Source organism: Boleophthalmus pectinirostris, unplaced genomic scaffold (genome assembly GCF_026225935.1).
Source record: "Boleophthalmus pectinirostris isolate CB_2022bp ecotype Guang Dong unplaced genomic scaffold, ASM2622593v1 HiC_scaffold_1, whole genome shotgun sequence".
Taxonomy (NCBI): domain Eukaryota; kingdom Metazoa; phylum Chordata; class Actinopteri; order Gobiiformes; family Gobiidae; genus Boleophthalmus; species Boleophthalmus pectinirostris.
The window spans coordinates 27,998,472-28,013,350 of NW_026570970.1; the positions used below are offsets into that span (position 1 = coordinate 27,998,472).

General features: G+C 37.2%; 1 protein-coding gene across 1 annotated transcript in view; it reads left to right on the forward strand.

The window, feature by feature from the left end:
- wnt10a (wingless-type MMTV integration site family, member 10a) overlaps window positions 1-14,455 on the forward strand; it is a 38,394-nt gene extending 23,939 nt beyond the window's left edge. The window contains exon 4 of the mRNA XM_020920297.2: window positions 13,910-14,455. Coding sequence (XP_020775956.1) covers window positions 13,910-14,455 — 546 coding nt within the window. The remainder of the gene's footprint in view (window positions 1-13,909) is intronic.
- Window positions 14,456-14,879: the final 424 nt, after the last annotated feature.

Here is a 14,879-nt window from a genome sequence, read left to right on the forward strand (position 1 = left end):
ATTATTAAATGGCATTAACTAGATGGGACATTTGAAACTTGATAGGTTGGTAGTTATTTTTTTTAGCTTTGATCCACTGTGCACAATGTTGTTAAACTTGACAACCACCTGTCAGAATATTTGGCTAAGTGCAAAAGAAATGGTATTCGGCATCTGATTCATTGTGTAAACATATAAGCAAGCTGCCAAATAAAACATGTACTGGTTCAATTGGGTATAAAACTGAAATCACTGTTACACATTAAAGGGCTCATTATGCTGTTTTCTGATCTATGTTATATTGTTGGTTTCTCATCATAAACATACCTGGAATTGTGTTTTGTTCACACATGTTTAACACACAAACCCTGTATATTTTGGCTGAGTTCTTCCCTCAAACAGAAAAACACTCAAAACTGTTCCACCTTGTTCACTAGAATCATTTGGATAATTTCAACTCTGTAGTCTCTCAAAGCTGTATCACTGCAAGGTAGAACAGAGCATTTTGTGTATAGGGGGTAGGGTATGTTTTCAATGAGGTAATAACATTACAACATGGCTTAAAGCTCACAAGAGTCAATTTTGTATAACCTTTTACCTTTCACGATGACAAATAATTTCCTATTTTCTTTGTTCCATCTTAAGACCAAAAATCCATGCATTTGTATTGATTCAAAAAGTAAATCCTTACCAGAAATCTTTAAGCTTATATGCATTAGAACCTTATTAAGTTTCTATGAATACACACCATGTAACTTTAGTCAAAAACAGTGAAGTGAAACTGTAAACTTCTTCATTGAATCCACAGCAGTAAAAGTCTGCGTGTGTCACCTAAATTACATGGAGTTGCTCTTCAAAAACCCACCGCATACAACCACCACAATTTAACCCATTATGTGCCACGATAAGGCCGCCCTGTAGGTTGATAGTGTCCAGTGATAGGGAGATTCTCAGGCTCTTTTATGGCTAATTTCTCCTTCGGGCAGAGATTAGCTGCTTTGGACTGCCCATTCACGACTAATGCAGTGACTCATAGGCCACACGAAAGCCACAAGAGGAGCGTTTGATCAGAAAATAGAAACATTTTAGGTCATTTTGCATCATCAGTGGTCCGCCAGGCTTAAGTACTGAAGTTCAGAGCTGTTATTTGAAATGACCAACCACAGGCAGTAGAAATGGACTGCTTTCTCATTAACATGTAGGTCACAGCTTTGACAAACAGGCATTGTTTTTTATAACAAATGTCTGCAGGTGGTAGTGTTCAGTCTGCAATTACGTTTTATAAGAGCATTTAAAGGGGAAAAAGCGTGTCTTAAAATAAAGTAATGATAACTATTATAGTCGTGACTTTGAGCAGAAAATATGCCTTTAACAACCAACCCAAAATCACAAATTCTATTACTTTGATACTTTGACTAGAGTTTAAAAATGACATGTATGTAATTACTATACGTAAATGCCCTTCATCTTAGTAAAAGCAGCTTTTTGAAAAAGACCACCAGAGCTACAAAAATTAGAGCATTGTTTATAACTGCCACACATTCAAGCAAACATTTGAATGGATTGTTTTGATTTTAGTAAAACTATATACACACACATTTATGCACTCACACATTCATACATTAATGCATAGCAGACACAGGTTGGTAGGCAAGGATAATGTCTTGCCCAAGGGCACGGGCATGGTATTAAACAATCGGCATATGCCATAAAAAAATAAAAACAAAAACATATTGGCCAATCAGAATTTTTTCTTATTTGTACTGCTTATTCAGAAATGTTAGTGTCTCTGTTTTGGCAGGATTGTGCTTGCACTTTGAACAGTTCTTAATTATTAGAAAGCTACAAGTGTGCAGCCATATTGTGTGTATCCATGTGTGCGTTTAGCAGGGCCTTTGAAGCGTGCGTTTGATTTGTTTTAAGTGATGTCTGGGCTTAATGTGCTGCAGTAGGATTTGTTTGTGTGCTCTGTAATTGCTTTGGCTTTAAACCTCCTTTAGTAGATTTTCTTTGAACTGATGAACACAGCAAACGCACCCGGCCCATGTTTACCAGTTAGTCCAGCTTCATAGGCCTCAGATTAGGATTTTCCCTACCTGTATTACTAGTGATGACACAGGGATTGACGGGTAATTTTATAATCTACTGCCCACTGTGACTACTGAGTACTGAAATTTGAACTCATTACTGAACGTGCATTTTTGTTACACCTCACACATCTTGCCTTGTATAAATGTGGTGGTCAGTGTGCCCAATGGCACAGATTGGCATTCTCACTTCCATCAGTCTACCCCAGGGCAGCTGTGGCTACACAAGAGGCTTATCACACCACCAAATATTGAGTGAATGAAAAATCTTTGTAAAGCTTTGAGTGTCTTGTAAGGCACTATATGAATCCATACCTGTCAGACATGATATGTTTCAGAACCTGGAATAAGGTTTGTATGCTATGATGTTGTTCCCTCATTAAAATCATGTCTGAAGAGGTTTTAGATGCCATCCAAACATTTTTGAGTAATCTAGTGATCTCTCCCAGGCTCTATTCGAATCCCCCTTATGGTTAGCAGTATAATCCAAGTTCAGCCCACAGGCCTATGTCACCCATGGTCCTGCACAGTAATTTTCCATAAATATACAGAAACATGATTACAAGACAATACACTACAACTTCACAAACCGGGTGTGAAGTAGTTTCATTAGCGAAATACATGCCAATTGTAATATAATAGTGCTCTCCTCTGGAGAGGAAAGTGAGGGGTGACTCAGATCATCAGTAACGGAAGTGAAATTTATCTAAACATGTATGTATGTATTAATAGCTCATTAGAAGTAAAAATTAGAAGTAAAATACCCACTCTTTAAAAATATATTTTGAAGTACAACATGACAATAATGGTTTCATGTGTTTATCCTCATTTACCACAATGTAAGAGTTCCTTACTTCTAGTTTGTGTCTGGACACAGAATGAGATATAATGTGAGAAATGGATCCTGCCTTGCTGGCGGTTCACTGGTAAAAGCTGCAGGCCTAATATCTTAGAGTATTTTTTAAATAAAGTATGCTCTGAAAGTTAATTGTAGTTGTCTGTATCTCTATGCCAGTAAACCTTAAAACATTTGATCAGGAAATGAATTGTATTTTCTTTTGCACTTATCACTTATATCACTGAAGATGACTTGAATGCAGATCACTCACTCACATCGCAACATGTTTGAAGATATTTGACCCCTGGGGCAGGATTAGGGGGTTACGGAGGCGGCAGGCCTGGCTTAACCTTACCTTGTTATCAAATGTAGAACAGTGGTTTTCCAATGAAGGCTCAGGGCCCAGTTTCCACACAGAAATGCCTTCTTTTTTTTCTGTTTTTCTGAGGTTAAATGTGCACAGTGTAACTTTTCTAGTGGGGGGGGGTCTGCCACCTGCTTGTTACTATGGATATGATATTGCTTTGCCTTGAATGTTCCATAGTATGTCATTAAACTTATGTATGTTAATTCAGGCTTTCTGTGAGCTGGGTCTCCTCTCCATAGACCTGTAACTTGACCCGTTGGTGTCATCTGCTTGTATTCACAATGATAGTTACATTGAATGTTCTACTGTAAACCTTTTCAGGCAAAGCAATGGTAACAGAGAATGCACAGTACACCTTTTATTCAACCTTTCAGAAAATAAGTGGCTTAGCATTTCTTATTCAGTATTTTGTGACCCAGATTGTACTAGTAGTAACAGTAGATGCTGTAATAGTAATTGCAGTAGTAGTATTGTAGTAATACAGTGATAAGATAAGTGATAAGTGATTTATTATGCACTTGTAATGCTTTGTCATACCAAAGGAATTTCACTCCAAAATAGTCCAAAGTTAAAATCCACTGCACCTTGTCCTTGAGTACAGTTATGAGTACAGTGATGAGTAGAGCTCTGAGTCGAGTGAGTCAGCTGGATGTGAATATTTGGTCAGTGAAACACGGAGGAGGTGAAAGAGTTTAGTAACACTTTCTTTGGCAGCGTGCGCAGACGGGAGCATGCAGTCACACGCACCGCTACGGCTAATTTACGCTCTATCTGCAACAGCTACTCACAACCACAGGATTCATCTGCACAACACGCCAACAAGGATGGGGTTAAGTTAACAGTGCTTATGTAGTTATAGTAGAAGTAATGAGGCAGCTAATTGTTGGTAAAAAATCAAAGTTATAGTAGTGGTAGTAATAGCAGTAAATGGTAAATGGTCTAATTTGTGTATAGCACTTTTCCACCTTCACAGCACCCAAAATGCTTTACATCAAGGGTCCACTCACCCAAGCACACACACACACACGCACACACACACACAGACACACACTCATACCTCAGTGTATGCAGAGAAGGAGCTTTAAGTGTTTTGCCCAAGGACACAACAACGGTATTCATCTGTGGGATCTGGAATCGCAACACCAACATGTGGGTGAGTGGATCTGACCATTCAACCAGTGATAGTAGTAGTACTGATATAGTAGTAATAGTAGTAGACAAGTGATAATACGGGTAATTAGTAATGTCAAAGGTTATTGTCTAGGTAAATAAAAGTAAATCAAAGTAGTCATGTAGTAGTAGTAGTGATTATGAAGGTCATTTTAGGTAAATAAGTAGGCAGTACTCGTAGAAGTTGTAGTAGACAAGTGAAGCTAATTGTAAAACTAAGTAAATCATCAAAAGCAGTAATGTAGTAGCAGTGGTAGAAGTAGTATCAAGAGTAGCATCACAAATAGTAGTAGAAGGCAAGTAAAGGTAATTATAGCTAAATGATGGCATGGAGTAGCATAGAAGTAGAAGTAGAAGTAGCAGTAGAAGTAGAAGTAGAAGTAGCAGTAGAAGTAGAAGTAGCAGTAGCTAAAGCAATGTGAAAGGGAATTGTTTGTTATTGTTGATAAATTACCAAAGCAGCCATAGTAGCACTTGTAGTAGTAGTAGTAGTAGTAGTAGTAGTAGTAGTAGTAGTAGTAGTAGTAAAAACAGCTCAAGTAGCAGCATCAGTAGTTGTACCAATGGTAGACAATAGTTGTGCAAGTTGCTTTAGAAGGTAGAGAAAAGGTTGTAAAATAACAGTAGTGAACAGGTTAAAATCACTATCACAGGTTTGAACATGCAGTCATTAACCAGTAAATATGTGTAATGAGTACACAGTGTTAGGGTTATTCTATGGTCAAACTGTTCCTTTTAAAAATATGGTAAATAACATATTAAAAGACTTCAACCACAACCATTTAAAGCCATTGAACAGTTTCCCATTGAAAAACACCATATTGTATTATCAGATTGAGCTCAGTCTTTGATAAGTACGCTTCAACTGTCATGTGTTATGTCTCTGGCTCTTTCTACACTGTTTGATAGTTTGACCTTATCTCGTGCATCAAAGGAGATAGAAATATTTGAGCATTTCTTGTAGCTGCAAATCCTAATACTCTTGAAAATATGAGGCCCGAAGGCAGGATTAGGAGGCGAGGGAGGCATCAGGCCAGGCTTAACCCTGACTTGTTATTGTAACATAGAAGGCTCTTATTGTGAAGGTCTTTTGTAACTGATACAAGTTCAAATTCAGATTCAATAATAATGCTTTTAATAAGACTTAAAGTGTCCATATTATGCTATTTTTGATCTATGTTATAATATTGTTTTCTCATCAAAAATGTACCTGAGGTTGTGTTTTGTTTCATTCACACATGTGTAACACTCGAACCCTGCATATTTAGGATATTATTCTCTCAAACAGAAAACACTCTCTTCCACCTTGTGATGTGATGTGATAATAAAGGACATTTTTGTACCATACACCTTCACTAGTATCATTTGGATAAGTTCAGACCTGAAATTGTCAATCTCTACTAAACTACAGGTAAAAGTAGCATGACATCACAAAGTGGACCAGAGCATTCTGAGCTTTGGAGATGTAGATAGAATAATTAATTAATTAATAATTTTCTTCACTAAAATGGTGAACTCTAATTCTTTTGGTAGTTGTTTATTCTGACAAATATTTAGGATTACACTGTGGGCACATGTGATAGAATACCAAATGTAACACAATGTTTGGAGATTTGATTGTTGTGTCTTTGAGCAAGGCACTTCACCCACATATCCCTCTGCTTCTGCAATTATTCACCAACAAAGAAAAGTAAGGAAAATACTTTTAAACAGTAGATTAAACAAAACAAATGTTAATAAAAGGTGCTTCCAACTCTCTACTTGAAACTTAAATCAAAGCACTAATACATAATAGACTAACTTCCTTGCGTGACGGTTTTGCATAACTCCATCTTGTGTTGTTAAACTTACATCACAGAAGAGGCCTCTGACAGTTAACTTGTCTTCACTTAGCCTCCGCTGACACTGCCCACATACCATAAAGTACAATCCATATTTTAACACACAACTTCTCCCATGTCACTGTTCTTTAACTAATGCACTCTGACCCATTTAAATGAGCAGTAACCAGGCCAAACGCATTCCCTCGCTGCCTGTATACTGTACAGTTACGTATGACATTGTGGGCAGTAATATTTTTGCACAGACTTAGTGTATGGGGACTTGTCTCTAAAGATATGAGTTAAAATAGGTTAAGGTTTGGCAGTAATGGTAACTATGGTTCAGTTTGTTTACTCGGAGTTGTATTTTGATGCATTCATTCATTCATTTCAGACTTGAGTGCATAGAAAATTTCTGTTTTCACCTACCCCCTTTGACCTCCCACTAACGTTTTATAAAAACTTTGGGTTGCATAAAGTAAAAAAAAATTGCTCTGTAGCAATTTTTCAACAGTAAAAACATGTAAATATAAAATGTACTACTGCTCCTGCTTTAAAGAGGTGGAGTTTATCAATCAAACAATGAAGTCAATGGTCCCATTTATATTACTAAACTATTTTGTAATGGTCATGTAAAATGTGTAGTTATGTAGTAGTTTGCTAACAAGTAGAAAAAAAAGCATAGTACATCGTCTGTAAGGTTAGGATCACTCTCCAAGAAATTTATGCAACTCAGTCCTCAAGACACATGGAAACCCAACATGTGTGCCCTGGTTTAGTGTATATATAATGTAGCCCGCAGTAATGTGCCACCAACATGTCCCATTTGATCTCAGTCTGGAGCGCTTTACAGACGCCTCTGTCTCATTCTCCAGCCCCATTAAAACCCATTAAAACCAGCCAGATGTGTGTCTGTGTATCTGTACAGTAATTATGGAGCAGCAGTGGCCAACTTAAACCTAAAGTGTTTGTCATTAGTATGTTGTATTTTTCTATCTCAATAGCATGGTTGGCCATGTTGATATTACCTACTTCTTCTGAGAGTTTACACTTCTCTGTGATTGATTATATCTGCCTGTCACTCACCCAGAGCACGTCACAGGTTGATCTACAGTGGAAAGGACAGAGCAAGATTGCATTTTTGAGTAAATAAGTAATAGCACTGATTCACAATAAAACAGTCTCTGATTGGTCTACATGATCACATGGTTGTATCGCCAATTAAAGAATAATTATTATGTCGCACAGATTTGGTAACCCACTATCATATGATTTTAGTTCTCTTTTAGTTACTACATACTTTATTAGTTACGTGTTGTGCTGTGTGAAGAACAAAATCTGCAGGAATTATATGAAAGAAGTTTGTGAGGTGTCCATTTTCTACTGCTTATTTGGGATCAGGTTGTGCTGGCTGCAGTCTGTTGTTATGTTCAGACCACATCGGCATTGTGTCAAAAACTCTAGTTGGATGATTTTGAATTTGAGGCCAGATGATTGACACCAAAGATGTATAGCAAATTTTGTCAAAAGTGCTGAAGAAGTGCTTTCAGATCTGACATTTGTAGCTGATTGGTGAACTCTCAACTGGCATGTCTGCTTAAATCCACATATTGTCCTTGTCCAATCTTGTCCTTTCAGTGCTGGCCCATCTATAGCAGAGAATAGCAACATAGGTTGACCGGTAAACTTGACCTTAACCTTTCTGGTAAAATAATATTTTTATGGTGGGAAAATGGGAAAGTTTTTTTTTTTTTTTTTAAAGTTTCATTTCTGTCCTATGCTTTGTAACTTTCTAAATCTTTTTAGGGTTTTAATTGAGATTAGGGTAGAAGAATTACTAAACAAAGAAATGCAAAATAAAGCGTTCTTGCTATTTGGAATTTCTTTGCACTCGAAAAAACATGCAAATTTCTATTTTGTACAAGTCTTAACAATTTCTATTATTAGTGCTGACAGAATGACTATACAAAGCTAATAGCCAATAGCAGCAGGATATGACTAACAGATACAGCCCCTGGAGATCGACAAATGATTTGTTAGCAAACACCCACACACGCTGTAGCTCACACGCAAACCTCTGCACCAAAACTGAGCGACAAGCCAAAAGATAATCCCCCGATCCACTCCTCCTCCTGTCACTGTCTTTCCTCTCCTTGCTCCAAACTCACAATTAGCACGGCCCACCCTCCACCGCTCAGATGTTCAAGTGCCCCTGGCTTCACTTTTAGGATGCTCTACAGAAACATACATGGAAAAACAAACAAAAAAATCACTGCATCAGCATGTTTTACTTCTATTCATAGCAGATAATGTTAAACATGGAGGAAAAGTTTGTGTAGTTGTTGTAGTCATCGTCATGGAGATACAGGTCATATTAATAACAAGGATCACAAGCTTTTATGTGATTTAAGTCGTCTATTTTCATCAGTGATCTAAAAGTCTATCAAAAAATTATAGTTTGAAATTTGAATACTGAATTTGGTCAAAGTTTATTTGTACACAATGTGATTTAAAGTGATTTATGTGCATTGAAATCACATACAACCAAATCAAAACATAAATAAAGCAGATAGAATCCTTCAGTGTGTCAGATACACAGCTAAAATATGTGCATTCTGTCTGAGCCTACATGTGCTGTGCAGAGGGACAAGCTGAACCATACATTTTTGCCTTTGTTGGTTTAAGGATCACTGACATTTGAAAGGAAAACTTCTAACACAAGAACAGACAGCTTCCCCATTTCCTATTAGCTTCTAATGACTGGGGCGTGCGGGCTTGTCAAACTCCCCTAATGCCAGTACGTTTGTTCTGGACATATATGTTTATGTTAAAGTTTATTTGTTTAGCTTTGTTACCTCTTTTTAACCTGAAAGTCCAAAGAATGCAGGTTTGAATTCACATCAAGATATCAACAGAGGACATGTAACTTCAAAAGGATTAAAGGGTTCATTTTCTGGTTGATAGTTCGCCACCTTATTGTCTCATAGATATGTTATCGATTTTTCTGGATGTATGGCATTGAATGTGTCTACTTTGAAATTATTTTCCCACAGATATATTATTGCTCAAAACTTTTCACATCTGATCTGCAACTTAGTCTGGTAGTGTCACCTGTTTGTCTCCTTGGAGATAGATATGTCACATGACATACTGTGGAACATTGCCTGTGCAATAACAATGAAAATGTCCAAAATCAAGAACAAATATTTATGAATATAAAAGTGAAGTCAAACTCTTGTTATCACTGGACATCACCAGTCTCCAACCTAAATCTACAACAGAATTACCGGTACTAAAAGACCAGAACAAACATGACACTGATTCCAAGATCCTCCATTTCAGAAAATAATTAAATCAGTATATTTATTACATTTCAATCTTTTTTTTTTTTTTATTTAATTTCTGTCGAGTAACCAGGTTATCCATAAAATTGGAGTTAATAAGTCAAAACAGAAATGATCTGCAACTTGGCCTGCTAGTGTTACCTGCTTGTCTCAGTAGAGATAGATAAGTCAGATGTCATACTGTGAAACATTGACTATGGAATAACATTTCCTCACGGACAAACAGGTGATACTTTAGTGTAAAATAAAAGGTGTAAATAAATAGTAACCACAAAACAAGTTTAAAGTTTAAAGAATAGCTCTAAAACTTAAGTGCATTATACAACAAGCAAAAAGTTTAATTGCTTCACACATAGAAAAAATGCCTATATGATTTTGCAGTTTCTCTTACCTGTGTACATAAAAAAGTAGAACTACAGTATCTATAACTCTACAGAATAAGGCTTGGGAAAGGCGTAGAACTACTCTCACTCTAGGACACCACTTTACACATCGATCACTGTATAATCGACGCTGTCAACAACCTCTCCAGACGCTACATTTTAGGGGAGAGTGTCCATAAACATTATAACCAACATTTCTAATCTGTGGATCCTAATCTGCTTCAACTATGCATGTGTTTATTTCTTTATGCAATTTGGCCCCATGAAAACACCTCTTTCACCTTCCCATTATTTTCCTATGGGCTTTGAAGTGCCTTGACTATTGGCGTTGCATTTAAACAGTAGCAATGTGGATGCAATTACCGTCCGCGGGTCAGTTTGTCTCTTGAAGGTTTAAGTGGGCTGTAGAGCTGGAAGATTAGAGACTACACAGTATGTTTAGGGCAATGCCAGTTGTGATTCTGGGGTTGCCTTGGTCCCTATGAAAAAAAAAATACTAAAGGAGAGGTTTGCGCTGTGAAGTTAAGGCTATATTATAATGTTGTTTACTCAATGGCAGCGCAGCCCCTAGGATCTGTAAACCACTGATTTCAGGTTTGGAAACTTTCTTTTCAACACTCTCTGTATACCACTTTAAAGTGTTTATGTGCCTAATGCATAGTTAGTGTTCACTTGCTCTGCCCATTACACACAAAAGAAGGGAAAATATTTAGCATTCCTATCGTCATGATGCAATATTTGGACATTTTTGTCAGCAATCTTTAATTTTACAATTCATGTGAGAAATCGAATATCAAAGGACTGACGTAGTTTAGTAATAGTAGGTACACACTGTAGATGTATGGTTGATTTTTGACTCAAAATTAGGTCAAGTAGGTGTAGAGGTGGAAGTAGCTGTAGTAGAAGTAGTCACAGTAATAGTAGTAGCAGTAGTAGTGGTTTCCAAACTCAAAAGGTTCAAAAGTGGGTCAACTTTACAGCTAGATTGAATGTATTTAAAGGCATGCACTCACATACAATGCATAGGCAATTAATTAAACAAAAATATTAGATCCAGATCTTATGGTAAAGATGATGGAAAACTTACTGGCTGACAGTAAAGTGTAGCAGTCAAGAGTAATTTAGCAAACTTACTTAACAGAATGCTTAGAACTTATGTCCACAGGTTTCACAATTGGAGTTCTCACTGCTAGGTCCAGAAAATGAAGACAAAACATTGAAAGAGCCCAAAATCAAAAACAGATGTTCATGAATATAAAACTGAAGTTAATTCAAACTCTTGTTATCACTGGACACCACCAATCCGGTAATAAACTCCAACCTAAACCTGTAACAGACTTATTAAAAGACTAGAGCAAACATGATTGACAGTGATTCCAAGATCCTCTATTAGAGAATTAATGAAGTCAGTTATTACATTACAGTATTATTATTTTTCTTTCATTTGTGTCAAAGAACCAGGTGTTCCATAAAACTGAGTTAATAAATTGAAAGAAAATATATTTTGAAAAAGATATACATTTTGTTCAGATTACACCAAATTTTAAAGGTGCATTATGTAAACTTTATGTTTGGGGGTTCACCATCTGCTTGTCTTCATAGAGATTTTCTTGCTTTGCCTAGAATATTTCATTTTCAAATACAGTTACATGTGTTCTTATTTAAAACACACTGAATAACATAATAACTTAGCCTTGTCTCCATGGAGATTGGTAGGTTTAGTACTTGCTGTGTTTATATTCCAGGAAAAGCAATTACATCTTCATGGAAACAAGTAGAAAAGTTGCATAGTACACCTTTAATTAAAGAAAAAAAAAAAAAGTAAAAGCAAAAGTTTGACTGTCAGTGCAGTGGGTGGCCTTGTGTCCCTATTGCCAATTGCATCTTATCTATTTTAAAAGTAGTCATAACTCCTAAACATGTGTATGCAAAAATACCTACACACCTACATACGCAGACAAATAGATGCGTTACAGAATAAACAACATGGATTAGGGGATTTCAAAGTATGTGTTTTTTAGTTGATTCAAGATTATTATCGAAACGTGGGACAAAATCAAAAACGAATTTCTATCTATTCATCTATGCATGACGGTTTCAAGTAACTATTTCCTAATACTTGTATATCTTTGCCATGATTGGAGGCACAAGTTGTGTAAAAAGTTGAAAAAGCATTACTGTATATGTTTGGGTAGTGCCTGCATCCATCAGTGATATTTGATATTCACCATCAGACCAGGACCACCAAGGTTTTAATGCGGGGCCAATCTTTCTTCATTCTTTGGTTGTACAGTGGAACAGTGAAGTGGCAACCTATAAGCAAACAAAAGTGACGGAGTGACCCCATGTGCATTACATCAGAAACAGAATCAGATTTTCTAAATGTGTACAGTATAAATCTAACTAACAGTCAAACTTAATTTTCTTATGTCATTGCGTAGTTTTTCCCTCTACAATGGTTCAAAAGGTTGCTGGGTGGGTGAGTTGCATACCAGTAGTGATAGGAAGAATACTTTGAACCTGTATTTAGTTACAAAATACTGAATACCTGCATTATCAAGTATTTTCTAATGTACTGTTTTACATAGTCCAGTAAGAGTTTTGTATTCAAAATACTTGCACAAAATTGACTCTTGTGAGCTTTAAGACACGTTACAATGTTGTTACCTCACCAAAAACATACCTGGAGTTGTGTTTTGTTTCATTCACACATGTGTAAGTCATCCTTTATTACTGGTCTGTCTACATCTCTATAGGTCAAAACACTTGGTTGCACCTTGTGATGTCACGAAGAGGTAGTTTTCAAGAACGGCTACCTTTTACTTGCCAGGCTGGTGCCACCTAGTGTCCCTGTTCAGTTTTATTTCTCTCCAGTGACTAGGTCAGGTCATACACTAGACGGTTTGCATGAACCCGGGAAGTTATAGACCATGCACCAGCCAATCAGTGCATTCGAAGAGGTGTGAAGCCATGATGTCAAACTCAAGCGCCTGTCTGGGTCCCTTTTTTGGAACAGCACAACAGTAAACAAAGTGGTCGAGATGGATGTTGACGAAGCCATACATTCTGTGTTGACAAACATTCCTGAGATCGAGGATTTGAAGCCAGAACAAAGAGAATGTTTGGTGAAATTTATCATGGGTAAAGATGTTATTGCCCTTCTTCCTACCGAATTTGGTGCATTATATATGTCACAACCAAATAGCAGCGATTGGTTAAATAAAAAATGTGCCTGCCTACCGTCGAGTCAACGAATCCTAATGCTGCGAGGTCAGACGGTTTCCATGAAATTAAAGTGGCTGTTGAATCAGGCAAACCTTTTACCTTTAGTTCAGTGAAGATTGTCAATTCCAAGACTGAAATCATTCAAATGATATTTGTGAGGGTGTATGGAGTGGGGCGCTTCCTGTATTACATTACATCACAAAGTGGAACAGAGCATTTTTCATTTGAGAGAAAACCTCAGTCTAAATATGCAGGGTTTGTGAATTGTGTGTGTGTGTGTTTGAATGAAACAAAGTATGTGTGAATGAAACAAAGCAACAAAACCGTGGTATAGTGGGTTTGGTGTATGCTCATTAACCAGAGGGTCATCATTTCAAACATAATGTGTCACTGAGCAAGACACTTCATCCACAAATACTTTAAAATGAGCAACTTTATTGTAAAAGCAGAAGTTGAATGCAGACTCCATGACCCATGACCACAGGGTTGGGAATTTTGCAGATTCTTACTATTTAATTTCATATCACATACTACAATTGATCCAAAACAGGAAAGGCGAGAAAAAACATTATCAAAACAATGGGGAAAAAATACAGATCATTGTCATTTTTCATTTTATGCACATTAGCTATATTTATATAAAATCATAAAACACAACACATTTTCTAACCTTTTTGTCCCTTTTTGTTTTTTTAGGTCGTTATGAACCACATGAGGAGGAAGTGTAAGTGTCATGGGACTTCCGGTAGCTGTCAGCTGAAAACATGCTGGCAGGTCACCCCTGAATTCAGAGTAGTGGGCTCCATTTTAAAACAACGCTTCGACTACGCCACGCTCATCAAGGCTCACAACCGGAACACGGGTCAGCTGGACCACTCTCACCACGGCAACAATCACCACGGAAACAGCCACGACTTCCACCATAACAACCATCACCACAATAACCATCGGCATCACCACCACCACCATCGCCGGCGACCAAACTCCAACGAATTAGTCTACTTTGAAAAGAGCCCCGATTTCTGCGATAGGGACTTAAGTTCAGACTCAGCTGGGACTCTGGGTCGAATTTGTAACAAGACCAGTCCTGGTATGGATAATTGCGAAAGTCTCTGTTGTGGGAGGGGCCATAATATCCTCCAGCAAACGAGGAGTGAAAGATGTAATTGCAAGTTCCACTGGTGTTGCTATGTGGTGTGCGAAGAATGCCGAATAACAGAATGGGTCAGTGTCTGTAAATGATGAACTGAAATGAAAAATAAAAGACATTTTCAGTTTAAGTTTGACTGGGCTGGAGGACTGTAACAAGAAGCCCCAAGCTCTTTCTGCAATGGACTCCTGGTTTGAAGGAGGTTGAAAGCAGATACAAAAACTGCACATGAAATGGGAGCGGACGTTGAACTAGAGAATTGAATACGCTCCCAGACTAGTGTGAGACCATAGACTGGACATGGACTTTATTATGTGGAAGAACAACCAAAATGTGGTCTGATCTGTTAGAAAAACAACAAACAATAGATGCATAAACTGTATATCATATAAGCAATGGTGACTTGCTAATTTTCAATATATGCTGCAAAACAAGGTCCAAATTCATTTAACACATTTCCAAAGACATGCATAACATGTTTTTCATGTTCATCACAGTTACTGCCAAAGGGAAAAC